This window comes from Astatotilapia calliptera, chromosome 1 (assembly GCF_964374335.1).
Source record: "Astatotilapia calliptera chromosome 1, fAstCal68.1, whole genome shotgun sequence".
Classification (NCBI taxonomy): Eukaryota; Metazoa; Chordata; class Actinopteri; order Cichliformes; family Cichlidae; genus Astatotilapia; species Astatotilapia calliptera.
This window is the reverse complement of record NC_137422.1, coordinates 5,299,204-5,326,159: the sequence shown is the minus strand read 5'-3', so window position 1 is coordinate 5,326,159 and position 26,956 is coordinate 5,299,204. Positions and strand designations below refer to the sequence as shown.

Genomic DNA, 26,956 nt, shown 5'->3' with positions numbered 1-26,956 from the left:
TTAGTTTCAATTTGGTTTATTTAAAAATTATATAGAAACAGGAGCACTGGTGTAAACGTACATGGAACAGTACAGATACTCACAATTTAACGCAACCCTGTTCAATTTCAACCGAGACTGCAAGAAAGAAACAAACACGTTACGGCAGCACGTTACCCTCAAACACATCAGAAACACACACGCGTGTCCAAACGCACATTCTTCATATTAACAACCAAATACTTCAAACTTTCTCTTTTTTAACATCAACTTATTAATAATAATATCAAAGAAAAGCAGTAGCATTTACAGTCAAACAGGTACTGTAGTTGGCAGAGTCTCCCTCAGTTTCTGTCTGAATAATAATAAAACAAACAATCTTTAGTTAAGTCTGTGTGGACATGTTTTTAAATCACTTAAGCCTGGGATGCCAGTTCCATGAAGAACTGCAAACCAGTAACCATGACTGTAACCAGGATTTCAGAAGTTTATCTCAACTAAGACATAATCAACGCACTGTTTCTCCAAGCTAATCAAAAAATTAAGAATAATGTGATCAATTCAATAAGGTGCAGCCTAATATGATATCACATGTACTGTTACAGTGGGCGACGCTCATATTAACAATAAAACCAGTGTTTAGAAAAACCAGGGAATGTGCAAGTAACAGGTGTGAGCCAAAAGCTGCCAGTTTTTCTCCTCTTGGCTCTGTATGACATCAGCGAGAGCAGGCGTGGCTTACAGCACACTGATCATACTGCTGTTCATGACAGGCAGCCAATTAGAATACAGCTGACTGAGAGGGAAAGGAGCTGAATCAGCTGGTTTCAGACAGGGGGAGGGGCTGAAAACAAGGAAGAATGATTGTGAATTATGTTACAGAGATGGGAATGAGCATGAGAGGTCCCCCTCTTTAAGTGCAGCTCACGACAGAACAATGTCATTGCAACCCTTCACAAGTACAATTAAAGGAAAAGACTGACATTTATCACTGAAACAAGAAAAAAGTAAACTAAATGTGGACTGGTGCGCCACAGTCTGATGTTTTTAATATTCTCAGTAAGGAACATCATGTTTAGAAGAGAATCGTTACCCTGACAGGTTATTGAAGCTGTTATTGTTGAGACCGTGTGACTCACTTTGCTTGTAAGTTGGAACCTAAAAAACTCGATCCCTACCAATCAAATAACACCTCATGTACTCCTGTGTTACAGTCATGAAATCAGCAAATAAAAAGCTGTGACACAGGAAGTGGGGACGAGCTACTGGCCAAACTGCTTAAACAGTCAAACGGTGTAATATTGCAGTTTTGCTCATTGGTGGCTGCTTTTAACCAGTGCCACAGGCGCCCACTCCACACTTTGGTTCGCTGTTTGCTGTCTTTACAACTCAGATAATGGCTGAAAATATCAGGTACCAGGTAAGATTATTTAGAAATGAAGGTATTGTGTGAAATGCACCATGACAGTTAATGCTCCAAGTTACCTAATATTCTCTGGGATTAGCTACGATGGTCAGCTGCATAACAGTCTGGTCCCGACACAGGCGCGAACACCTTCAGTAGCTCCGCCCAGTCAAAGCTTCTACGATGAACCGTCTTCCAGCTGCTCGTCCTGAAAAGGGTAGCTGAGAGCAGGAGGAAAGCCCTGACTGCGGGGCTGTTCATCCAACAGCATCAGATCATCCACGTCTTTTCCTTTGTACCTCCGCCGACAGATCTTTACAGTGACTTTCCGCCCCTGAAATACTTTAAGGGCTTCTTTGGAAGCCATGGCTCTGGCAGCGGCCTCGTCGCGCCCATATCCTGTGCCCATGAAAACAGTCTGACAGCGAATTTCACACACGTGGCCTTCCTTCTGTGTGCGTCCTGCGGGGAGGCCCGTGATGTCCTTAAGCGGCACAAACACGCACGTCAGGGTTTGCTTGCACGACTCCACGCAGCTGCGAAGGATTTCAAAATGGTCCAAGTTGGGCCCAAAGCCCCCGGCCGACACCAGCTTCCACGCCACAGCCTTGTACAGGCGGTTGAAGAAGGGCTGGTGCTCAGCTGGAGCCTGTGGAGGTGGTCCCAGCTTCTGACTCGCAGGCCGCGCCGCCGTCCTGAGCGTAGGTCTGCTGTCGAGCTCATTAGGCCCAGCCTTGGCTCTTTTCACGCAGGTGTCATCCTCAAGCTCTGCAAAAGACGACACAGCAGGCAGGAAAACGTTCACTGCACAGGGATCTGCATTTAATGAGGAAACGGAGCCTCAGGTGTGGGTGTGGAGAAAACACACTGAAACCTCACAGCAACAGAGAACAGCAGTGAATGGATTTGTTGTAACGAGCTACAGAAAACTGTCAAATCTATTCTTGGATTGAAGTCACATCACTTGTAAAGGCCGTCCAAGGTAACCTTAAGCTGTTATCATGGGGAATGAAACTAATGTAAATGTTACTCTGTGTTCATATATGTCCGTGGTCACACGTGTGACAGGATCTCTTTTGCTTCTTAGCATGCAGTGTTTGTTTTTTGCACTTAAACACCCTGCAGCCCGTTTGTGGTAGATGCTGCTCCCTGCTCTGTGTGCGGCTTAGTCACAAACACACAACAGACACAATCCAGATTTAAAGTATTACAGATTTACTGCTGTTTGCATTCACAGCCGCCATCATGGGTTGTTGAGTCAGGCTTGGTCGGCTGCTCCGACTTTCTGAGTTGGGAATCTGACCTGCGGCGATGTTCCAGTGGAAATTCAGAGCGTGAAGTCACTAATAGTATTTGAATCCAATGCAATCACAATGCACGATAAGCATTTAAGCATTGTTAACGGGGCTTTTAAATAATATACACAACTACAGCCAAATCAACATGGCTGTAGAATATTATCTTTACGGCTGTTTTTGATGACATCATCTGTACAGGTGTGTTAATGTCACCTGTCACCATTGGTTTTCTATGTATGTATCACCCTGAATATTCCACAGAAGGTAGAAGTATGAGACTGCAGGCCAAACACTCAGCTTTGCAATTATTTGCATTATATTTCAATTATTATTTGGGCTCCTAATGATTAGGTAATCTGCATAAAAGAAATATTCTTCTGCATTCATTTGTTTTGTCATCGAGTGTCCCCATTTCTCTACAGGGGTCAAATTTGGCTAAAACTCAGCTCGATCCCTGAGGATGGATGGAGCCTGTGGTCAACAGGAAGTAACTATTATGCCAAGGTTACAAAAGGCAACCTTTGAGGAGGATCATTAACAGCTGCCTTCTAAGTGCAACAAATGCATGATTGTGTCTTGCATTAATGAGTAGCCGAAATCAATTAATTATGATTTTCTGTCGTTACCAAGCAGCAGCAGAAAAACCTGGACCCCATTAAATAACATGTAGTTAACCTGTGAAGATGAAATGTTAAACATGTGCACTGCTTACCAGCTGATGCGCTCCTCTTTCCTCTGGCAGTGAATTCATCTTTTGTTGTTTTGTGAACAGGAGGATCTTGGACTTTTATCCCTTCTCCCATCTCTTTGATCTTGTCCATTACAGCCTGTGGATAGCTGAGGGATTTAAAAGGTAACAATGAACTCTTGTTTTAGCGGAGAGCATCCACAGCTTTGTCATTCTGCTTCATCAGCGTGTCCTACCTGCAGCCCAGGAAAACGTGATTAGCCCAGACCATGGACAAAGAGAGCAGCCTGTCCAGGCTGCTGCTGGAGACTCCTGGCTTCACTGTCGGGAAAGCCTCCATGTTCCTAAGGATGAACTCTCTCCGAGCGACCCACTGCTTGTTGCTTTCACAGTAGCTTCTGAATGTTTCCACCCATTGGGCCAGCTGCGGATTCTGGCCCAGGTACTCTGCAACCACGTCCTCTCCGCCACTCTCCCCCGCCATCCCTGCATTCAGACACGGTTTTACGGTTAGAAGAACAACAGAAAACTAGCAGCAGCTTATTTATTTGTTAGCGGTTAGCAGTGCTAGCGTGAATCACGCCACTTAAACTCAACAAGATGACGTAAAATGGCGGTGGCCCTACTAGTTTTAAACCGCTGGTGTTTTCCTGCTGACTTGCCTGAGAGCAGCCTAACGTTTGTTGTGTCAACTAGTAAATATACCAGAGTGGACCCAACAAACCGACTCCACGAACTAACGTTAGGACATACGGCTAGTGGAATAACATTAGCTACAGCAGAAGACACGCTAACAGCAAAAACACAGACATAAACGAGAGTAACGGGGTTGCCGTTGCTTGCACAGGAAATATAAAGTTTGTATTTTATACAGTAACTACGACATACCAAACGCTCTCCGTTGCAATGCGTTTCAGCTAGTTACATGGCCGAATGATGACGCCAGACTCGCGACGATATCTTAGTGCACAGGAAAAAAAACTACAATTCCCATGAGCTGGCTTGTGTATATCACAGAGCTCATTGAAATCCAAACAAAGCACGCTTGGAGTTGCTAAAAGCTCTTGTCGATTTTAAAAACAAATAACATCGCAAGCCTGACTACTCCACTACCGAGGAGTACTGTCTCCTGCTCCGGCAGCACTCTTCCCGTGATGCTTTTCGCGCTCACGTAACAAATCTGCGACGGCTCCGGCGGCGGTTTGTTTTGGTGGCTGAATGGGAATCTCTCCGCTACATTTCAATTTCAGACACTTTAAGTTTAATTGACATGATTCACGAGCTCTTACTGGCGCTGAGCGGATACCCGGGGACGATTTTTACATGGAACAAACGAACCGGTTTACAGGTAACACGGAAACATTGCAGTTCTCCGATACGATAACTTCGCCCAGATGTTAGCTAATATGCATGTGGTTACAAGTCAAAGCTTGGCAATGTATTACAATTTAATTATGCATGAGCTAAATTATTAGCTTTGGTAGCACTATATTAAGGATATACATTTTTGCTAGGATAGTTACTGAACGAGACAATTGGCAGGTTTAAATACTGCAAGATGAAACGTCACTCACCTGCCTCTTTATTAGGTACCCCTGTTCGTTTACGCGAGTATCAGCCAATCACATTACTGCAAATCGATGCATTTTGGCATGTAAACATATTCAAGAGGACCTGCTGAATGTCTGTGAAGGTCCTCAGTCATCCAGGTCATCGTAGTCTAAAGAGCTTGGAAAGAAAAGCGTCTGGACTTCTTTAAGTTGCTTGAAGACGTTTCACCTCTCATCAGAAAAGCTTCTTCAGTTCTAAGGTCAAATGGTGGAGAGTCCCAGATTAAAGCCCTGTGGGAGTTTCCTCCGAGAGGGACAAAGGACCCCCTGGTGATCCTCTACCTAATCACACGAGCCAAGGTCACAATTAGCCAGGGTTTCGGGTGAGCTCATTGTGAAACCTGGCCCCACCCTATCATGTGATTTCCTGAGGTCAGATGGCCCAGGATGTGAGTGGGCGTTAAGGTGTCTGGGAAAGATCTCAAAACTGGATTATAGATGGCAGACAGTTGGTGTCGTAAACCCCGCCTTTGCTCAAAGATGGTCGCTCACAGTGGACATAAATGGCTTCTTTCACTCCTTTCAAACCATCTATCCTCTCTGTCCAAAATATGAACATTGGCGGCCTCGAAAGAGTGACCATTGACCTTCAGATGCAGATGAACAGCTGAGTCTTGTCCCGTGGAGGTGGCTCTTCTATGTTGTGCCATGCGCTTATGAAGTGGCTGTTTGGTCTCTCCAATGTAGAGGTCTGGCATCATACACTACATTATTAAATTTATGTTTAGGAGTTTTGTCTTTCGGGTGAACCAGTTTGGGTCTGAGCGTGTTGCTGGGTCTGAAGTAATCTGGGACGTCGTACTTGGAGAAAACTCTCCTGAGTTTCTCTGATGCACCGGCTACATAGGGGATGTTGTTGTGTCTGTCTTTCTTATCCTCCCTCGCTGGTGTCTGATCTTCTCTTCTCTGCATCTTTGCTGACTTGATAAAAGCCAAACTCCAGTTTCCAGCAATGGCGGCCGCTACTAAGTTTTAAAATTACTCATACTAATCTTTCTGGGTCACAAAATAAACTTTTAACATATTTTCAGGCGAGAAAGTAGTTGTGTAAACATCAAATATCTGCTCGGTTTATCAAGATATCCCATATTTGCAAAAGTGCTTCGACGTTTTCAGAGGCGTCTGCTACCCACCAGCTCGACAGCTAGCCGGGAGCTCGAGGATTACTGATGCGGCCGAGAACGGCACAACTCCCGGCACATCATTTTCAGATCACCGCGGAGTTTCGCTGCTCGGGTTAAACGTAATATATAAGTCACTTAGACAACCTAAAAATGTTATTGTAACTGCTCCTGAAGGTTTTTCATGTTCGAAGTAGAATAAAGGGCCATGCTCCAACTGATGTTCAGCCAGTATTTTAATCTTCTTTTCACCAGCAAACACCGTGAAAAACTATGGTGAAATGATCAATGAAAAACACGGATATTACATCAGCAGAACAAAAATTACAACTCAAATAAAACATACACACAAAGTAAATGCACCAACATACCGTGTGCGCCTTTCTACTGAACATTCATGAGCAATTGTAGTCCATATCGTCTATATTTCCACCCTTTGCACAGGCTAGCATTCTCTTTCTGGCTCGAGCCTTCAGTCTCTGGTGACACGTGCGCTTAATTGAGCCTCACCCCAAAGCATGCGCACCACAAAGCGCCACACTCAGGCCCACCAGTAGGTGGCGACAACACAACATGAATCCAGATTAAACACCAAATTTTGAACATTGCAATCACATAATAATTACATTTCAATGCGACGGCTACACTGCCACCAAAATTACAAAGGATTTCTATTTACAAGTGTTAAACAAAATTAAATCCTGTAATTTTTAATAAATTGACAATCAAACATCAACTTATGTTACAAAAAAAAACACTTCTTAAATAAACTTATAGATCACATATTATGTTTGTGTTCTTAACCCTTCACTGTAGTTTAGACCCTTTAACTAGTACCACTAGTTTCTGAACTGGTCTCTCAAGAAAAGAGACTTGTTTCAAACGTTCACCTTTCTTTCCCAGATCCTTTTGCCCTATTTGGATCTTAACCTTCCGCACTAAACCATCATCATCTTCATTGGCTTCAACCACCCTTGCCAATTTCCACTCATTTCTTGGAATATTGTCCTCCTTTAAAATCACTACATCTCCAACCTGTACATTTTGTTTAGAAGTATGCCATCGTTGTCTTAAACTAATGCTGGTTAGGTATTCCTTGCGCCACCTGCTCCAGAACAACTCTGTTAAATATTGCACCCTCCGCCACCTCTTCCTGGCGTACAAATCTTCTCTTACAAATCTACCAGGAGGCGGAAGTGGCACAGACTCTTTCATTGTGAGCAAATGATTAGGCGTCAAAGGCTCAGCACTGTTGGGGTCGTTGATTGTATCAGTAGTGAGTGGACGATGGTTCAAAATTGACATGGCCTCATAGAAGAAAGTTCTCAATGAGGTGTCATCCAACCTCCCTGTGGCTTGGGCTAGGACAGAACTCATGACATTCCTAACAGTGCGGATCTGTCGTTCCCAAATGCCTCCTCTGTGACTAGCTTCAGGAACATTCATTTGAAAGTCACACTGGTTTTTAGCTAGATAAGTAGAAATCATCTCCTTGTCTAATTCCAACAGACCCTTCTTGAACTCGTTCTTAGCTCCGACAAAATTTGTCCCTTGGTCAGAACGAATCTGTCTGACTGTGCCTCTGATTGCTATGAAGCATCTTAAAGCGTTTATAAATGCGTCAGTGGAGAGATCCTCCAACATCTCAATGTGCGCGGCTCTCGAGCTTAAACACGTAAACAAAAGGCCATACCTCTTCCATTCCTTTCGACCTTGTTTCGTATAGAAGGGGCCGAAAACATCAACTCCAGTGTAGGTGAATGGGGGCGAAGGATCCACTCGGTCAAATGGCAAGTCAGCCATGCGTTGTTCTTCAGCTGGCCCACGCACTTTTCTACAATTGACACACCCTTTAATGTATTTGGCCACTACCTTACTGCCACCTATGATCCAATAGCCACTTTCCCTGAGTTTGTTCAGAGTTTGGCCTCGGCCTTGGTGTTGCGTTTTCTTGTGACAGTGGTCAAGAACGAGTTGTGTGACAATGCCTTCCTTTGGAAGGATTACTGGATGATTCAATGCAAATGATGCTGAGGATTTTCTCAACCTTCCTCCAACCCTAAGCAGGTTGTCTACCAAAATAGGATCAAGTTGATACATTTTATGAGTTTTTGGTAGTCCAGCTGAGTTTTGACTGAACCATTTGAGCTCTTCTTTAAAGGCTTCCCTCTGTGCTGCCTGGAGGAGTACAAAAGCAGCCATTTGTCTTTCTTTTACACTAATGGGTCCTGAGTTATCTCTCCTTGCAAGTCTTTTAATTCTTGCCACAACGTTAAGAGCTGTATCCCAATTGGAAAATCTTGAGAACCTCTCAAGAAAGCTGTTTTCTTCAAGGGCATTTGTTTTCAGGACCTTTACTTCTGGGTCCCCAACAAGAAGATCAGGGGAATGTTGGTTTGTGACAATTTCCCTTTCCCATAGGAATTTAGGTCCAGTGAGCCAATTCGAGCTTAGCAGATCTGCCACCTTGAGGCCCCTAGACGCGTGATCAGCTGGATTTTGATCAGATTCAATGTAAAACCATTGCTTTGGATCAGTAGAGTCTCTTATTTTCTGAACTCGATTTGCCACAAAGACATGAAAGCGACGAGCATCATTTTTTATGTATCCCAGCGTCACTTTAGAATCTGTCCAGAAAAACTCCTCGTCAATTTTCCGCTCGAGCTCTGACCTGAGGAAGTTACTTACAGCTGCAGAAACTGCAGCTGCAGTGAGCTCAAGGCGTGGGATAGTGATTATTCTTGTGGGTGCCACTCTGGCTTTACCCATGACCAGTGCACAATGCACGTTCTTATCAGCAACAATCCTGATGTATGAACATTGTCCATAGCCACTGCTGCTGGCATCCGAAAAATGATGCAGCTCAATTTTTTTGACCTTGCCAAAGTTCTCAGGAACAAGGCATCTTGGTATTTCAATCCTTTTTAGATTCTCCAAGTCACCGAGCCATGCTTTCCATTTGGTCTCTAGTGCCGGGGGAATAGGATCATCCCATCCCACTCCGCGTTTGCACATTTCCTGGAGTACTTGTTTTCCTGTCAAAATGTAGGGTGAGAGAAAACCTAACGGGTCATACACACTAGCAACTGTTGCTAGAATTCCTCGGCGTGTGGCTGGCCTTTCTTTGAGGGCTACACTGAATGAGAACACGTCAGCCTCTATGTTCCACTTTACTCCTAGCACACTTTGCATTTGAATTACAGAGTAGTTCAGGTTTACATCTTTGGTCTTGCTGGCTCGTTCTGTTTCTGGGATAATGCTCATGACCTCCTTGTTGTTGCATGCAAATTTGTGCAAGCGCAGTTTCCCTTTTGCACAGACCTCTTGTGCTTCACAGACCAGCTGCTTGGCTTCCCTGACTGAATCAATGCTGATTAGCCCGTCATCCACATAAAAGTTTTTGTGAATGAATCTGGCTGCCAGCGGGTAGTCCTTTTTTTGTTCCCTGGCGAGATACTTCATGCCATAGTTAGCACATCCCGGTGATGATGCCGCTCCAAAAATGTGCACTCGCATGCGATACTCCTTAGGCTCAGTATCTGTATTCCCGTCCTTCCACCATAGAAACCTTAAGAAGTCTCGATCCTCTGGGTTGACATGAAAACGATGAAACATTTTTTCCACATCACACATAATTGCTATTTGATGCTCTCGAAATCTGCACAAAACCCCTGCCAGAGCATTAATCAAGTCTGGGCCTGTGAGTAGGTGGTCATTTAAAGAGATGCCTTCGTGTTTAGCAGAGCAGTCGAAAAGAACTCGAATTTTCTCTGGCTTCCTGGGTTGATACACGCCATGGTGCGGAATGTACCATGTGTTACTACCTGATGTGCCATCTGCTTCCTCTGCATCACCATCTTTAAAGACACTATTCATGAACTTGATGTAGTCTTCTTTGTACTTTGGGTTCTTATCCATTTTTCCTTTTAAACGTTTCAAGCGAAACATTGCAAGCTGCTTGTTATTTGGAAGCTGTGGGCGTTCTCTAAAAGGCAGAGGCATTTCTAAATGGCCTTCCTCATTGTAGTGAATGTTCTCATTCAGCATCTCTAGAAACTGAATGTCCTCTTGAGATACACTCCCTTCTTTATGGTTTGTGTCCAGAAAGTCATTTTCAAGTGCTTTAATCACAGAAGCAGGCGTGACAGATGGCAGCTCCTTTACTGTGACACGATGACAGATCCCTGCTGCTTCCATCGAACTTTTCCATGGCTTAATGGCTCCCACGATACTCCACCCTAAGTCTGTCTTTATTGCATAGGGATCATAATCATTTCCTGGTATGACTTCTCTTGGCTTTAGTGCTCTTGCACAGTCGTAACCGATGAGAAGAGCTATAGGACAGTCCAAGAGATCTGGCATTTCATTTGCAATGCTAAGTAGATGGGGCCACTTCTTTGCTGTCTCTCGAGTTGGAATAGTGTGTTTCTCCAATGGAATGTACTCTTGAGTGTAGGTTGGTGGCAAGTCAATGTACTTTTCTGAGTTGTACCCTCTTACCCTCAGTCCATCCACTCTTTGACTAGGTACAATCGAACACCTGTCAGTCATTGTTGTCAGCCTTAGCTTCACTGGTTCCCTGCTTGCCTGTATCTTTTCACAAATATCTTGGTCAATAAATGTGTTGCTGCTTTGGGTGTCTAGCAGAGCATAAACCAATGTCTCTTGATTCTTCGCTGATGAAGAAAGCCACACTGGAACGATCATTGAAGTGCAATCATTGTTGCCCACTCTCACACTGCACGATACGGTGGCTGCATTCTCCTCTTCTGATGGTGGTTCAGGTTCATTTCCCAGTGGAGGATCTTCATGGAGAGGAGAAGGGTGGCTTCGTCTGCAGACATTACATGTTGCTCTCTGTCGACAGTTTTTGGAAATGTGGCCGACTCGCAGACAAGCAAAGCACATATTGTTGTCCCTAATAAACTGTTTCTTTTCTTCAAGCGGCATTGCTGTAAACTTTGCACATTTATAGATAAAATGATTTTGCTTGCAGCAGATACATTCAAGTTGCCGTTTGTTCTGAGTTGAGGAAGGGTTGGGTTTTGATTTTCTGTTGCTCTGAGCTGTAGTTGTGTTCTTCACATCTTTAGACCCATTTGCTGATGTCACCAGGACACTGGCCTTCAGACGTTTTTGTTCTTTCTCAGGTTTTTCAAATGTGTTTTTTAAGGCAAACAGAGAAGAAACTGGATTACATGCTATACGCGCCTCTTCAGCCACAAAGTCTGCAAATTCTGCAAACCCTGGATATGCCTTTTCTTCATCCAGTAATTTTGTGACATAACGATTCCAGCAGGTTGTGGCCCAGTCAGGAAGTTTCAGCAATATTTTTTGATTTTCTTCACAATCATCTAAAACCTTGAGGCCTTGGACGTGAGGCATAGCATTCTTACAAGAAATGAGGAAATCACTAAACTCTCTCAACTTAAGTGACTCCTTTGGACCAATCTTTGGCCAACTGCTTAGTTTTCCCCTAAAGGCTCTTTGAACTACAAATGGGTGTCCATAGCGTTTGTTCAGAGCATCCCAAGCTTGTTTGTAAGCTTCCTCGTCACTTCGATAAAATGTCCCTTCTAAAACACAGAGAGCTTCTCCACCAATGTACTTCTTCAAGTAGAACAGCTTATGGGCTGAATCTGTGCAGCTGGTCTCGATAAGCGCCTTAAAGCAAGTGCTCCACTCAACAAATTTAAGTGGGTCTCCTGTAAATGTAAACGGCTCTGGCACTGGGAGTCTAGACATTACTAAGGACTCTTTTAATGCCTGCACCAGAGAGAGCTCACTTTCTTTTGGCACCACTTGAGTATCATAGTGAGGGGCGTGAACACTTTGTGAGGTCAGGATGAATTTACCTTCAGAGTGAGGAGGTGCAGTGCTCTGAGGAACTTGGGTGCATGGGGGACTGTTAAGTGGTTTAGGAAGCTGACTGAAAGACAAAGTACTCCTTACTTCACAATTTCTTATTTCAGCATTCATTTTTGATTCCTCTTCAGCATATACATTGTATTCTGCCTGAATGACCTCAAGATCTCTTTGATTTTCCAACATTTTCAATTGCTCTTGTTGAGCTAATATCTCCTTTTTCCGGGCAGATATTTCCATTTCTCTGTTTATTTCAGCTTGCTTTGATGCCAGTCGTGCTGCTGCCTCTGCTTTCCTTGCAGATACATGACTTCCTTGCTGACTATGGCTGTGCTGGCTATTTCTTCCAGCTCTAGACACAGTTGAGCCATAAATTGATTCTGCACCTTCTCTTTGGAGTAACTGAAGGAGTGATTCTTTTACAGCTCCTGCATCAAACTCTTTGTCAACATCTGCGTAACGCCTTTTCAGAAGTATCATCATCTCAGCAGAAACTGAAGTACAGCTATCCATCTTTCTTCTCATATCTTGAGATGGTGTAGTCAGTGCACGTAAAGCTACATAATCTTGCTGTAGGTCTAACTCACATTTTTCTACTGACTTGATCATTTCAGCTAATTCTGCTTTAGAACATTCTTCTTTAAGTTTGGACCTAGTGAGCTGAATTTCTGCCTTAAAGTTTAAATATGTTGACATAAACTTTCTTTCTTTGCTTGTTATCTCTGTCTGTTTAAACTCACGCATTTTTTCTGTTAGTTGCCTTTGACGGTCTGTCCGTCTCACCTCTGCGTCAGGTTTAGACGATGGCTGAGGCAGCCCTATTTTGTGTATTTCAAGGTCTCCATAAATCTCTCCTATGCGTGCTTCAACTTCTTCTCTTTCTGCATCTTCAAGTTCAGTTTCTAATTTCTTTTCTAACTGTGCCTTTTCAACTTCTAAGGCTATAAGTATTTGCTCAAGGATATGAGTTTCTTGTGTACTCTGCTCCATTACAATGTTTTGAACCAACAACTTAGAACAATAAAAGGAAACTTACCCAGAGTACACTACCTTAAATATCAAACAGCACAGTAATAAACTTTCAATAAATGAACAAATGTACAATATCTACACCATACAATTTTCTTTTTGGCCTTTTCTTAGATCTCTTTATGCAGTTCAAACGTTTCGCTGATGTAAGAACTCACAGTCTACTCTTCCACGTGGGCTGCCGTCTTGGAAGAATGGCGTGCAGGGCTCTGGCTGCTTGCTCCATAACAGGCCACGTTTTTCACTGTAACTGCTCCTGAAGGTTTTTCATGTTCGAAGTAGAATAAAGGGCCATGCTCCAACTGATGTTCAGCCAGTATTTTAATCTTCTTTTCACCAGCAAACACCGTGAAAAACTATGGTGAAATGATCAATGAAAAACACGGATATTACATCAGCAGAACAAAAATTACAACTCAAATAAAACATACACACAAAGTAAATGCACCAACATACCGTGTGCGCCTTTCTACTGAACATTCATGAGCAATTGTAGTCCATATCGTCTATATTTCCACCCTTTGCACAGGCTAGCATTCTCTTTCTGGCTCGAGCCTTCAGTCTCTGGTGACACGTGCGCTTAATTGAGCCTCACCCCAAAGCATGCGCACCACAAAGCGCCACACTCAGGCCCACCAGTAGGTGGCGACAACACAACATGAATCCAGATTAAACACCAAATTTTGAACATTGCAATCACATAATAATTACATTTCAATGCGACGGCTACAGTTATTGTTGGGCTTTTTTCAGTGTTTTGTTTGTTCGTGAGTAAATCGGTTTGGCTGAGATTAAAGTTATTAGATTAGATAAAATAAAACTTTATTAATCCCCCGGGTGGGTTCCTCCTTGGTTTTCACACAGCTGACTAAACGTCAAACAGAAAACTTATTAAACAGAAGTATGAGACAGTCGAGAATTTACACCAGTGTCTGGTTATATTTTAGATAGCAAGAAGCAGACGGCCGAGTTTATTAAACTCCACCGAGACAGCGGTGACGCTAATCAGAACTAGGCCGTCCAATTTCACGCCTTTAAACTTTAAAGGTGTGTTTGTGTGTGTGTTTATACAATTGCTATTATGTTTGCACTTTATGTGTAATGTTACTGACTGCAGAGATCAGTAAGATGTGTGTATTTTTTATTTATTAGTTTTATTTATTTAATATTATTTTTTAATTGAATGACTGTCTAGTAGTTCACAGATGTCGAAAAACTGAGTGTGGTAAAGCCACTGATTTTGTTTATGTATATTTCTGCAATCTGCACATTGTACTGACTTTCATTTTAATGTTTACACCAGGGTTCCTTGTCAGCACTTTATGCTCAGATGTTTGTAAGCTAAAAATAAACTATTGTGTATGTTCAAATATACTGTTGTGATTGAAGAAGTTAAATAAAAATGTCAGTCATCAATTCATGCATCACCTCATGTCATCATAACAGAGGTCTGTCTTCCAGGAAAGAACAGTTTAAAATTAATGTAATATAGTATTGGCCATACTATATGATGTATTGCTTGTCTTTGTTTAATAATACAGAAGACAAAGACCTTAAAAAATAATCGCATATCGCATCGCAATCGCAATATTGGGGCAAAAAATCGCAATTAGATTATTTTCCATAATCGTTCAGCCCTACTCATGGTTATTGATCAGTGGTTGTTGATCAATGGTCATGAGAATTTGCATAGTCATGATGAAGGAACTGACCTCCCAACCCATTGTTCCTTCAGTGGGCTGGTTTCAGTCATTATGCAAATGTACTGTTTATAAGATTGAAACCTGCAGTCAGCTGAGACTGAAGACGTCACCTGGATGGTGACGAAACGTTTCTCCCACTGAAAACGTCCAGATGAACAGCTTTTGGAGATTCATATATAGATACATATTATCAGAGTACCTGGGGTCTCTGATAAGAAAAACCCAGGTAGTGAGTTGTGGCTGAAATATTCAGTGTATAATTAATTTATTAGACAAGTTTCAAAGATAATCATTAGGGGTAACACAGGGAGGCAACTGCTCCCAGTCACAGTGTTCAGCCAGGCTGCATGTATGCCTGACTGTATTGGGAATGCATGCAAACATCATGCAAGCTGCACACAGGTCTGATGTGACGGTGCCAGGCTGTGCAGCATTCTGCTGCCCTCATTACAAAAACACAGCATCCAGTAAATAATCGAATACTAGCAACTCTGTAGTGAACACTTTCAGCCACTTCAGGAAACGGGAACGACGCACCAGTTGCAGATTATGTCATGATGTCATCTTCACTGCACATGTAAGACCTGTGCACATACAGTGTGCTGAGTCACAACAACTGAACGTTTTCACTGCAGACATGTGAAATGGTTAAAATAGTGCAAGTAATGATGTCATGGCTCAGTTCTGCTAAAAAGAAGTACATTGATTTTGTTTATTTGTCATTGTTCATGTGTAATGTTGGGGTAGTGCACACTTATCTGAAATATGGTCAGAGACTGTATAATGTATGTACAGGCAACCCATGGGAACTACGAGCTCAGAACAGCAGGAATGACGGTAACAGTAAAACACACCATGAAAATGCATCACGTCAGAACTAGCAAGAGACATACATAAAATGAAGTATCAGTGTTATATTTTATGTTAAATGGTTATATATTTATCTCTTTATCAGCACTTTATTTTTAAGATTGCTTTGTTGTAGGTTACTATGACAACGCCCTGCAATAAATAAAGTTTCTCTGATTCTGATTCAACTTTATTTAGTCATTTAAAGGACAAAGGAGAAGCGATTTACTGATTTAGCCTCGTCTGGATGAAACTGTTGCATTTTACAGTATTAATAGTGACTGAAATCAGAGGAAAGGAGGCGCGTTGGTGTAATCCATCATTCTAACTTTTATGCATTTCTTAGGCACACATAACTTGTTTTTACGTCACCTTCAGGTGTCCCAGGACCTGCCCTTCCTTCACCCCAGTGAGACCAGTGTCCTCAACAGACTCTGTAAACTGGGCTCAGATTATATACGCTTTACAGAGTTTATAGAACAACACACGGGACATGTTCATCCACAAGTGAGTCCTAAAACATTTATACGTGATGATTTTTTTTCTTTTTGACTGCGTCTTAGACACAGTCTCATTGTTCAGTAATACGTCCCTGCTGTGCAGGAGCATCACAGCAGCCAGCCCAGCCAGACCGGGCTTCATGGGATTTACCTGCGGGCTTTCTGCACGGGGCTGGACTCCATGCTGCAGCCCTACAGGCAGGCCCTGCTGGACCTCGAACAAGAGGTAAAGTCAGGAAAGAGCCAAGAACAGCACCGCGTGTGAGACGAGGCTCATTTCACTCTCTTGTTTGTTTCAGTTCCTCGGAGATCCACATCTGACGATATCCCATGTTAACTACAAGCTTGATCAGGTAAAGACTAAAAAACACATGAAGATTTTCTTCTTAACTAAAATCTAATGCTGACTTGGTTTGTGTTTGTTTAGTTCCAGTTGCTGTTTCCATCTGTGATGGTGGTGGTCGAGACGATAAAGTCACAGAAGGTAAAGCAGAGACACATCATTACTGAATAAAGGAGAGACAGCAGCACTTCTCCAGCATCTGTTCACTGAAAGTCCAAGAAATGAATACTCTTCTCTCTCTGTTTAGTAATGTAGCATACAAGCATGTTTCCTATGGTATATGGACCATAATAGAATAGATAAATGTGTTGTTATCGTCATGAAAATGGACCTTCAGATGAGCGCTTGGTCACCGTACAGTGAGATGCTCTGTAATGCATCAGGAGGGCCTGGCGTGTTGTAAATACCTCTTGTGTCTGCTGAATTAGATCCACGGCTGCCAGATCCTGGAGACGGTGTACAAGCACAGCTGTGGGGGGCTACCTCCGGTACGCATGGCCTTGGAAAAGTAAGTCTATGTTTATCACAGTTTTAGCGTTGGTGTAAAAATACATACGTTATCCTGCCACAGAGACTGTGTGTAACCCTGTGTCGGTGTTTCCTTCATGAGCTAAACAAACTTATCCCAGCGAGCTATTCAAATTCATTGATGCTCATTCCTCGTGACCTCGACCCGTGCTTTGATTGCTTATTCATGTGAGAGTTTGTCACCGCTCCAAACTACAAAGGACAAAGCACGTGAACTTCATTAACCTGTGGACTGTTTTTAATGCCTAGTTGTCATTGTGGTGTTGATTGTATTATGGTGCCACGCTTTGAAGGGTTTTCTACAGTGAGTTCAGTACTTCCTCTAATAATCGTTCGTTTTGAAGGTTCATGTGTGCAACAGTAGAGCTGATGTTAAAGACAGATTCAAGTTCCTGAAAGCTGAAGCAGAAGTGCTTTGGATCAGCTTCATAAACACTTCACTGGTTACTTTATGGTCTCAATCACCAGCTTCAGGTTTGTTTAGCAGGATTCTGTGAATCATGTCCTCACGTACACTAAACATGTTACACTTTAAGGCGTGGCTGCTGTCTGCACATTCTTCTCTTTCTCAGTCAAATTTAGTTGTATTTATATAGCACCAACGCCTCAGGTGCTTTATACTGTAAGGTAGAGAAACTGACAATCATATGACCCCCCTATGAGCAAGCACTTTGGCGACAGTGGAAAAGAAAAACTCCCTTTTAACAGGAAGAAACCTGCAGCAGAAGCAGGCTCAGGGAGACCAAAGACACACAGAGATGAACACTAACACACAGTGTGAGGATAGAACTGGACGTGGTGTAGTTGTCCATTGCTGCTGTTTCTAAAATAACGTTTTGTGGATGTGCATAAATGTGCATTGTCTTGCATGACAGCACGTGCCATAGAATCAGTAGGATGTTTATACTTTCTTATCATTGAACACTGATATCAGCTATCCTTTTGTTTTTTTGAATGTGCAGGATTTTGGCCGTGTGCCACGGTGTGATGTACAAGCAGCTGGCAGCTTGGATGCTGCACGGGCTGCTGCTGGACCAAAGCGAGGAGTTTTTTGTGAAGCAGGGTCCCAGTGCTGGAGGAGCTGCTGCCAACCAAGAGGAGGAAGAAGAAGACCTGGGACTCGGAGGCTTGAGCGGGAAGCAGCTCCGAGAATTACAGGACCTGGTGAGTGGCACGCACGGACGTGCATCCAGCGCTGAACTGCGAGTGTCTTTTAATGTCGGTGTGCGCTGTTGTGCAGAGGCTCATCGAGGAGGAGAACATGCTGGCTCCATCTCTGCAGCAGTTCTCCCTGCGCACAGAGATGCTGCCTTCTTACATCCCCATCCGAGTGGCCGAGAAAATCCTCTTTGTGGGAGAATCTGTCCAGATGTTTGAAAACCACAACCACAGCCCATCCACAGCTGGTACTGGGAGCTTCTGTTGTAACCTATTGGAGTGTGACCTCTTCTTTTTGTGTGGAACAACCCAACATGTTTCCTTTGTATTTTCAGGCTCTATACTGAAACACCAGGAAGACATGTTTGCTGCTGAGCTGCATCGACTCAAACAGCAGACGCTTTTCAGCCTGGTGGATTTTGAGAATTTGATCGATCGCATAAGGAGCACAGTGGCAGAGGTGAGCTCATCAGGGACAGCATCATTTTTAGCATTAAAGAAGGAAAACTAGCGAGCTGCTTTTACAAAGCCCTCATGCTGTCTTACTGATTTGCAGCACCTCTGGACTCTAATGGTGGAAGAGGCAGATCTGCTTGAGCAGCTCAAGGTTTGTCCTCATCGCCCTTGGTTCTGCATCATAAATCAGCGTGAAATGAACCGTGCTGATGTTTGTGTTTTCTTTGTTCCCAGATCATTAAGGACTTCTACCTCCTGGGTCGCGGAGAGCTCTACCAGGTTTTTATTGACCTGGCGCAGCACATGCTGAAGACTCCTCCGACGGCTGTCACCGAGCACGGTAAATATTCTCAAACAGCTTCCCCTCTCTGCTTATTTGTTCACAGGTAAGTTACACAGTTAAACACAGTATGCAGCTGTTTGTCATGATGTGTTCACGTCTTTCGTGCCGTGCTGCATGCCAAAAAAAAAAGAAGAAAAATCTTAATGATAAAACAAAACATTTGCAAGAAACAGACACATGACTTGAAATGTGTGCAGGTTCTGTGTCTCTGCTCATAAAGCAGCATTAAGGTAAAAGCACACTCAAGGTCAAAGCTCTTGCAGCGTCATATCATGTAATTTCTTTTGCACAGATGTAAACGTAGCCTTCCAGCAGGCAGCTCATAAGGTGCTGCTGGACGATGACAACCTCCTGCCTCTGCTGCACCTCACCGTGGACTACCAGGGCAAAGACGGCAAAGGTGGGCTCACTGGGTCACAGTGCAACCTTTGTTTAGGAGCCCCACTCCTGATGTCGTAAAACTCGGCCTGTGGCGGGTGGCGCCCTCTGCTGGCCGAAACTGTTTTTTCCAAATGAAGCCTTCATGCTTTGTCATCAGGTTAAAGCTGTATGTCTACAGCTGCATCATCTGTCCAGTGTTTTATTACAGTTAATACAAAGAATTTATACTGTGACACAGCTACTGTGTTTACTGATCAGATGTCAGATACCCTTATGGTGTACAGGACAACGTGTATATTTTGGCCTATTTTTGAAGTCATAGCAGAATAAACAGAAACGTGGATCACAGAGTGAATGAAACACAGAAGTACAAAGTTCTCGCTTCACTGAAGGTTCGATATCCCAGCTGTTGGGGCTAAAACATTCCCACAAAGGGAAAACCAGCATCCTGCCCTGCAGATGCATTTCAGATACAACATTCTTATGTTGTGATTGAGGCCAGTGTGAAGACGAGGTTTGGAGAACTTTGATTAAAATAGGAGAGGTTCCTTTTAGATACCTACATTCAAACCGTCAACATGTCATATTTATCATTAATCACAGTCATCCCTAAATGTAAGTTCATATAGGCTGAGAGAGAGCTGTTAGTCATTCCAGTATAAAAGCATGTAAAAGGAACAATTAGTCATTTATTTTATTTTAAATATCAGAGTCAGTGTTAAGAGACTGTTAACAGGACTAATCTACATACAAACAAGTATTTATTTATTTATGAAGCACTTAAATCAAACGCTACATATCAGATGTGTGTTTCGCCACACCATAAACTGCAGACTTCAGGTTTTAAACCCTCCCCCACACACACTCTTACAGACAGTATTCACCTGGTGTACTTACACCTGTTATCTCGAGCTGATGGTTAGTTACTGTGCCTGCTTTCTCAGATGCGTCACTCCCCAGAGAAGGAGCCACTCCTCCACAAGACACTTCCCCTCGCGAGGTTCCTCCCACAGGCTGGGCAGCCCTCGGTCTCACCTACAAGGTCCAGTGGCCGCTGCACATCCTCTTCACTCCTGCTGTGCTGGAGAAGTGCGTGTTTTCACCCCTTACTGCAGCTTTGATGTGTTTAGTCCCAGTGCATCCAGTCACCGTCCTCTCCTCGTGTGTGTGGTCAGGTACAATGTTGTGTTCAGGTACCTGCTGAGCGTGAGGCGGGTGCAGTCACAGCTGCAGCACTGCTGGGCTCTGCAGATGCAGAGGAAACACCTGAAGTCCAGCCAGACGGACGCTGTGAAGTGGAGGCTACGCAACCACATGGCCTTCTTGATCGACAACTTGCAGTATTATTTGCAGGTAACAATGCAGCCAAGAATTTGAAACTACCAGCGCACAAGATTATCATTTAATGACTTTTGCAAAAGGTTTTAGGTGCCATCAAAGACTTTCCAGCTCAGGGTCTGAGAGATTTAACCAGTTCTCCCATATCCTACTTAAAAATTGACTTGTGGCTAAATTAAATGACATTTCCAAGTCTGATGCAATCAGTCTCCATTCCAACTCAAGCTGATGTTAAAAACCATCATAGGAATAATAATTCAAGGAAAAAAGAATCACGTGCTGTTTGAATTATTTAAACTGCAGGTGGATGTGCTGGAGTCTCAGTTCTCTCAGCTGCTTCAGCAGATCAACTCCACCAGAGACTTTGAGAGCATCCGACTGGCCCACGATCATTTCCTCAGTAACCTGCTGGCCCAGTCCTTCATCCTCCTGAAGCCGGTATGAGACGCCAAACAGAAATGATGCTCAGCTGCTACATTTCACCCTCCTTACCTGAGGCCGCTCTGCTCACCTACTCTCACTTTCAGGTGTTTCACTGCCTCAACGAGATCCTCGAGCTGTGCCATAACTTCTGCTCTCTGGTCAGTCAGACTGTGGTTTCACTGGACGACAGGGGAACCGCTCAGCTCGATCTGCTAGTCAAGGTAGCGAATACACACCTTTTTTCCCTCTGTCTGAAACTGTAAAGAGATTTTTGTAATGCCAACTCTGTCAAATTTCAGGGCTTCAGACGCCAGTCATCCCTCCTTTTCAAAATTCTGTCGAGTGTTAGGAACCATCAGATAAACTCTGATCTGGCTCAGCTGTTGCTGCGACTGGACTACAACAAATACTACACCCAAGCTGGAGGCACACTGGGCAGGTAGGACCAGTGTGATCGTCATCTATAGCGCATGTCCAGGTGCAGAAAAATTCAACAGACGGTCATCATGTACCACAGTTAATCTAAAATATATACTTCCTGCTTTTTTCAGTGTTTAAGAAGAGCGCACAGGAAGTTATTTAACCTGCAGAAGAGACTCCCATCAGTGTTCTCCACCAAATCTTTGAACAGCCAAATTACAATGATCACTTTCACTGTAGTAATACTGAACTGAGCAGATAGTTTGGGTTTGTTTTACATGCAGAGATGATCAAACTGCTCTGAAGTTAACATGAGAAGCAAGAAAAATGAATGTCGCTGTTTTTGTAGAGCTCACTGCATCAAAAAAAGACATTTACATGTAAGAGAAAGTCTTAACTTGAGTGGAAGTAGTTCAGTGTGGCCCAAACAACCAAAGGAAAAGTCTGTTTGTTCCCTTTGTCGATGAGATCGTGGAGAACAGTCTGATCTTTGTTTGATAAAACTGTAGAATTGATGTAAAAGATGAGATTGTGACATCACCTGGTTTCTGGATTTGAAATGACCACATACCATATATCTGAGCAAGCAAGGTCCTATTTGTGAAAGCAGTAGGTAGCCCTGAACAGACGGGTAAGACAGTTGTCAAAAATAAAAAAAACGAGTGCTTTTTAAACCATCAGATCTCTGTAAATGCGTGTAGCCATGGCGACACTTTGCTATGCATCTATTCTAATTGACAGATTAGCATCCTACACTGGCAGCTGCCAGTGTAGGATGCTAATCTTTATGTTTAGCTTGGCCTAAAGCACAGACATGGATTCAATGTGCAGCCTGTCATCGAACTACGCTGGATCATGGAGGCAGAGCTCACAGAAGCACTGCTGGATGTAACGTGGGTGAATCCTCCCTTTGACTCTTGTATAAACTGTAAATATTAACGGCTTGTTGCGTGTACCATTTTGTGTGGAGAAAATAAACATCAATGCATTAAAATGAAACAAGGGTCACAATTTATTATCTCATAAAAACGGACAGGATCAAGTTATATACAGCAGAAGCATGCAACAGAACTAACGCTCAACATTTAGCTTGGTCAAAGGCATTTTGCACGTGGGGTCAGATTATGAGGACGACGAGGACGAGGAATAGTCGTGGCAAAACTGAGGCTTGCAATCGAAAGCCAGGCGCTCCCCGCAGATGAGACTCTGGATGAGCCACTCCGGAGACACCAGCGGGATTTCCTGTGATGTTGCGCTTTTCTCGAGCAGCGGCGGACAGGCATGGTCTGTCACCACGAGGTCATACTTGCCAGCAGGAATGTCTAAGGATGGAGCGGGAAAGTGAACGCATTAGTTTCAGCACAGCAGCGAGACAGGGTGCATTGTTTGGACATCACTGTGTGGATCCTGTACCAGAGTCGTCTTTGTCTGCTTGGAACTGCCGGACGGAGGAGCCTCCACCCATGGTCATCAGCTGGGCCCAGAGTTCCACCGGCTTCTCAAACACCAGAAGAGCCCGCAGGCCTTTGAAGGGGCTGCAGCGAGGATGCCTGAGAGACAAACAGAAAAGATCAGAAAGAACAAAGGCTCTGTGACTTATAAACAAGAACACTTTGGTTTATTCCACATGGAAATATCTTAAAGTACCATCATAAAACAATGTCACAGCAGATGACATCACTTAAGACTGACATCACTGAATCAGCTGGGATTCTTACACCTCTGACCTCGTGAGGACGAGGAACAGTAGGAGAAACCAGAATTTTATCAGCACGTTTTCACACTGGTTTCCATTCTGAAGTAACATCCAGCTGTTACATTGTAGCAGACGAGACTTTTACCCCCTAATGTGCTGAAATCTGCCACTTTACTGCTCACAAGGAAAGACGTTTATTAGAAGAGCAGAGATCAGCCATGTGATCCGTTTCATTTATTATACAAACAGGTCAAATGACGAGGTGGGTGGAGCTTGATTTTGCCTTTGAGTGTCAATTCCAATAAAGATTTTTCAAAAGAAGATGGTCGTTTGACTTCTACACTGGTGTTAATTTGGACCAAGTCTGAATCCAAACTGCACTGCTGGCTTCATCAGTAAACTTACAGCATTTGGTGCCCACACGTGTTGTTTGGGGTGGCTGTAGCTCAGGCGGGAGAGCAGGTCATCTACTGATCAGAAGGTTGGTGGTTCGATTCCTGGCTTCCCCTAGTCTGAATGCCAAATATCCTTGGGCACGATACTAACCCCAAATTGCTCTCTGATGCATGTGTGAATGTTAGAAAGCACTTAGAAAATATGGGTGAATGCACAAGTTGTGTAAAGTGCTCAGAAGAGTAGAAAAAGCGCTGTATAAGAACCAGTCCAGTTACCATTTGGTTGTTTGTTGACTTTCATGTTCCCCCAATAAAAACAAATCTTTTGATGTGATGTGCAGCAGATGTGCTACATTTCATATGGAACCTTTTATTTTTGCACCGTACCGATAAATAAATCCCAAACAGAAAGCAGCCTCTCACCACTCCACTATGGCATCGTCCAGCCCCACGCCGGCAGGCAGCAGGTAGTTCCTGTAGTTGAGCAGTTTGTTTTCTTTGCAGCAGTCTCTCACCCATATGTGCGACACACACGGCACGCCGCTGGCTAAACACAGCAGGTACTTCCTGGTACGGCAGTGCTGGTCCGCGATGAGCAGGCTCTGGTAAGCTGCCTTACACTGAAAAGGGAATCAAACACACACTCATTTACTGCACTGCTTCAGACTTTAGGTGATGTTTGTAACCATGGAGAAGACCACGTGCATATGACCAGCCACTGATATTGCTTTGGTGAATACAGCCTGGAGCTGGACAGATTTATGGCACAGATATGTGTAACATAAACATATCTGTGTGATCACAGGCACATGCTAGTGTTTTCATTACTTACCTGTTCTTCATTGAAGTTTGGTAGGATGAAGCCTCCGCCCGCCTGCAGCTGGGTTTCTGTGTATGACTTGTTATACGGACCCGTCTGCACATAATCTGAAGAGAAAAGCATGAAAGGAGGCAGGAAGAGCGTCAACAATTGTAATTAGGGCTGAGTCCAGTGTGTAGTTAGCCAGCCGCACATACTCTCATGTTTCCAGTGGTGAATGTTCATATTGAAGGGGCGATCGTGGCTCAAGAGTTGGGCGTTTGCCTTGTAATCGGAAGGTTGCCGGTTCGAGCCCCGGCTTGAACAGTCTCGGTCGTTGTGTCCATGGGCAAGACACTTCACCCCTTGCCTACTGGTGGTGGTCAGAGGGCCCGGTGGCGCCAGTGTCCGGCAGCCTCGCCTCTGTCAGTGCGCCCCAGGGTGGCTGTGGCTACAATGTAGCTTGCCATCACCAGTGTGTGAATGTGTGTGTGAATGGGTGGATGACTGGATATGTAAAGCGCTTTGGGGTTCTTAGAGACTAGTAAAGCGCTATATAAATACAGGCCATTTACCATTTAAACAAAGCCAGTTTCACATAATGAAATAAGTCTGTGCAAAACGCTCGGGATGCTCTGAACACCCACTTTCAGAGTGTTTTTCTCAGAGCGGATAATTATGTTCCCCTCATCTGTCTGTGAGGCAGCTAAGCAGAAGAAAGGTGCCTGGAGCTGCAGCTGAAACAGACGGTTTCAGACAGAGGATGAACTGAGGAGCTGCACCGAGGTCAGCATAGGACGAGGATTACTTTCAGCTGTGAACCATGTAAACCACAATCAGCCCCCTTTAATATCCCGAGATGCACCTGGCTGCACATTATATGCATTTTGTCATTGTTAGTTCATTGTAGCTCATTCGTGGTTGTTTTGATGTTCCAATACTTTTTGGAAATACACAAAAACATTACTTTGAGTGTTTGGTGTGTTAGCTACCGTGAACATTTCTGCAAACCGTGGAGAAAACCGTTTGTGCAGGTCATCACACTTTTTCTGATAATGTGGAGTCCTGTTCAGTTCGACAGTATTTATATTGCACCAAACAATGACAACAGTCGCCTCAATTTTCTTTATATCGTAAGATAAAGACCTCACAAAACTAGAGAGAAAACCCAAACTATCAGACACTTGGCGACAGTGGGAAGGAAGAACCCTCCGCCAGCACCATGACCAGTTGGGGCGTGAGGGGCACCAGCACCACATAGTGGGAAAGAGGTAATTATGGCCCAGAAATCAGCACCACAAAATGATGGGCTAAACTGGACCCAGTGGTGCTACTGGAAGAAGTTTTACTCGCTGTAGTTTAAACTGTGATTCTCCCACAGTGGGAACGAGCCCGATAAGCAAGTTTATGCACCAAATGCTTCTCAAAAATGTGGAAACACAGTGTTATTAAATGCACGATCACTGGGGAAAAGCAGTAAGAGTGAGTGTTCATGTTCATCTGTCCAGGCACATGTATGTGATGATATCACTGCTTCATCAGTGAGCAACACTGCTGCCGCCAACAGAAAACCCTGTCGACAGCTACGTTTGGGCTTCCAGACAAATCTTTATGCAACATTAGTGTTTATGTGACATAACTGAAGGCTCAACTCTGGGCTTTGTCAAAATCAAATCTGGAGGTACCGAAGCAGAATCTGTCTCACCCTCCTCATCCTCGCTCGTGAGCTTATTGGTCAGGCGGTCGGTCTCAGACGACGCGGTCAGCATGAAAGCGAAGCCCATAAAGAGGGATGTGTTCTGGGGCAGCGGACCGTGAGAGTCTTCCACGTCCCCAGACTGACCCGGGACATCGGTGCCACTGCCCGAGGTATTGCACACACCGACCCGCTGAGCTGAGGACGCAAACACACGCAGGACTTAGAGGTTAAAGACGGGGAACAGTGCTGCACTTTCTTTAAAGGACGAGTTCACCCAAAGCCACAATAAAGCAGTTTCTCACTTATTTTAACCATGGAGATAGTTTCTGATGTATTGTTGTGACGTGGGGAAGAGTTCCTGCCCAGAGAATAAAGCAGGAGTGTAACAGCAGCATCATTCCTCACAGCACGGGAAATAACACACCCACGGTGGGCGCACAGAGCTCAGAGAAACTGTTTCTGTGATGTGGCTGAACTCGCCTTCCCAACGTCAAACAGAACAGCTGTGCTCACATAATGCACCCGTGAAATCCACTTCCCTTCCCCTCCACCCGTGAAGAACACCACGCTAAAACTGCGGGTGAGTTATTCATTACCGAGTCAGTCTCAGCAGCAGAGGACGCACACAGGCCGCAGACACAGGTCTTCATTATGCTCAGTACAAAAATGGCATATTACTGATTTCACATGAACAACAACCTGAATCAAGTCTGCATCAGGATGAATAAAACAGTTTATTACACACAATCATTAAAAGTCATCTTAAAACTGTTAAAAATCAGCTGCTAATCATCAACAGTCCATTAAAACCAGTTTGCATCGCGTTTAAAATCACAACTTTAAAATTCAAAGTTAACTGCAATACCATAAATATATGACATTAACCCCAACAAACCACACACACACACACACACACACACAGAGCCATGG

The 26,956-nt window shown here is 43.9% G+C and overlaps 3 protein-coding genes and 1 long non-coding RNA gene across 18 annotated transcripts in view; 1 reads left to right on the top strand and 3 right to left on the bottom strand.

The window, feature by feature from the left end:
• On the bottom strand, positions 1–5,117 carry cdkn2aip (CDKN2A interacting protein). 2 transcript variants are annotated; one of them, XM_080301654.1, is made up of 4 exons: positions 4,945–5,117; positions 3,607–3,856; positions 3,395–3,519; positions 1–2,152 (listed from the first exon to the last, which is right to left on the bottom strand). In XM_080301654.1, the coding sequence occupies exons 2-4, from the start codon at positions 3,852–3,854 to the stop codon at positions 1,563–1,565; spliced, it is 963 nt and encodes a 320-aa protein (XP_080157780.1). In that variant the 5' UTR covers positions 3,855–3,856; positions 4,945–5,117; the 3' UTR covers positions 1–1,562. The 2 variants fall into 2 exon arrangements, with proteins under 2 accessions (XP_080157780.1, XP_080157775.1); XM_080301649.1 differs by lacking the exon at positions 4,945–5,117 and adding an exon at positions 4,259–4,398.
• Positions 4,503–22,436, top strand: tubgcp4 (tubulin gamma complex component 4). The gene is made up of 18 exons (XM_026149170.2): positions 4,503–4,718; positions 15,926–16,054; positions 16,151–16,273; positions 16,347–16,400; positions 16,475–16,531; positions 16,819–16,898; positions 17,881–18,082; positions 18,159–18,324; positions 18,412–18,536; positions 18,633–18,683; positions 18,767–18,872; positions 19,168–19,275; positions 20,201–20,345; positions 20,432–20,609; positions 20,898–21,032; positions 21,122–21,238; positions 21,317–21,456; positions 21,569–22,436. The coding sequence occupies exons 1-18, from the start codon at positions 4,641–4,643 to the stop codon at positions 21,573–21,575; spliced, it is 2,001 nt and encodes a 666-aa protein (XP_026004955.1). The 5' UTR covers positions 4,503–4,640; the 3' UTR covers positions 21,576–22,436.
• On the bottom strand, positions 6,320–13,713 carry LOC145428850 (uncharacterized). The gene is made up of 2 exons (XR_013909185.1): positions 13,154–13,713; positions 6,320–6,372 (listed from the first exon to the last, which is right to left on the bottom strand). It is a non-coding gene; the product is annotated as an uncharacterized LOC145428850 (long non-coding RNA).
• Positions 22,426–26,956, bottom strand: part of tp53bp1 (tumor protein p53 binding protein, 1) — a 23,717-nt gene continuing 19,186 nt past the window's right edge. For 12 of the 14 annotated variants that reach the window (XM_080301590.1, XM_026148318.2, XM_080301595.1 and 9 more), the window contains 5 exons: positions 26,033–26,221; positions 24,361–24,455; positions 23,952–24,148; positions 22,851–22,987; positions 22,426–22,759 (listed from right to left, as the gene is read on the bottom strand). In XM_080301590.1, coding sequence (XP_080157716.1) covers positions 22,560–22,759; positions 22,851–22,987; positions 23,952–24,148; positions 24,361–24,455; positions 26,033–26,221 — 818 coding nt within the window. In that variant the 3' untranslated portion in view covers positions 22,426–22,559. Of the gene's footprint in view, positions 22,760–22,850; positions 22,988–23,951; positions 24,149–24,360; positions 24,456–26,032; positions 26,222–26,622; positions 26,737–26,956 lie in introns of all 14 variants that reach the window. The other 2 variants (XR_013909177.1, XM_080301617.1) reach the window with 2 other exon arrangements.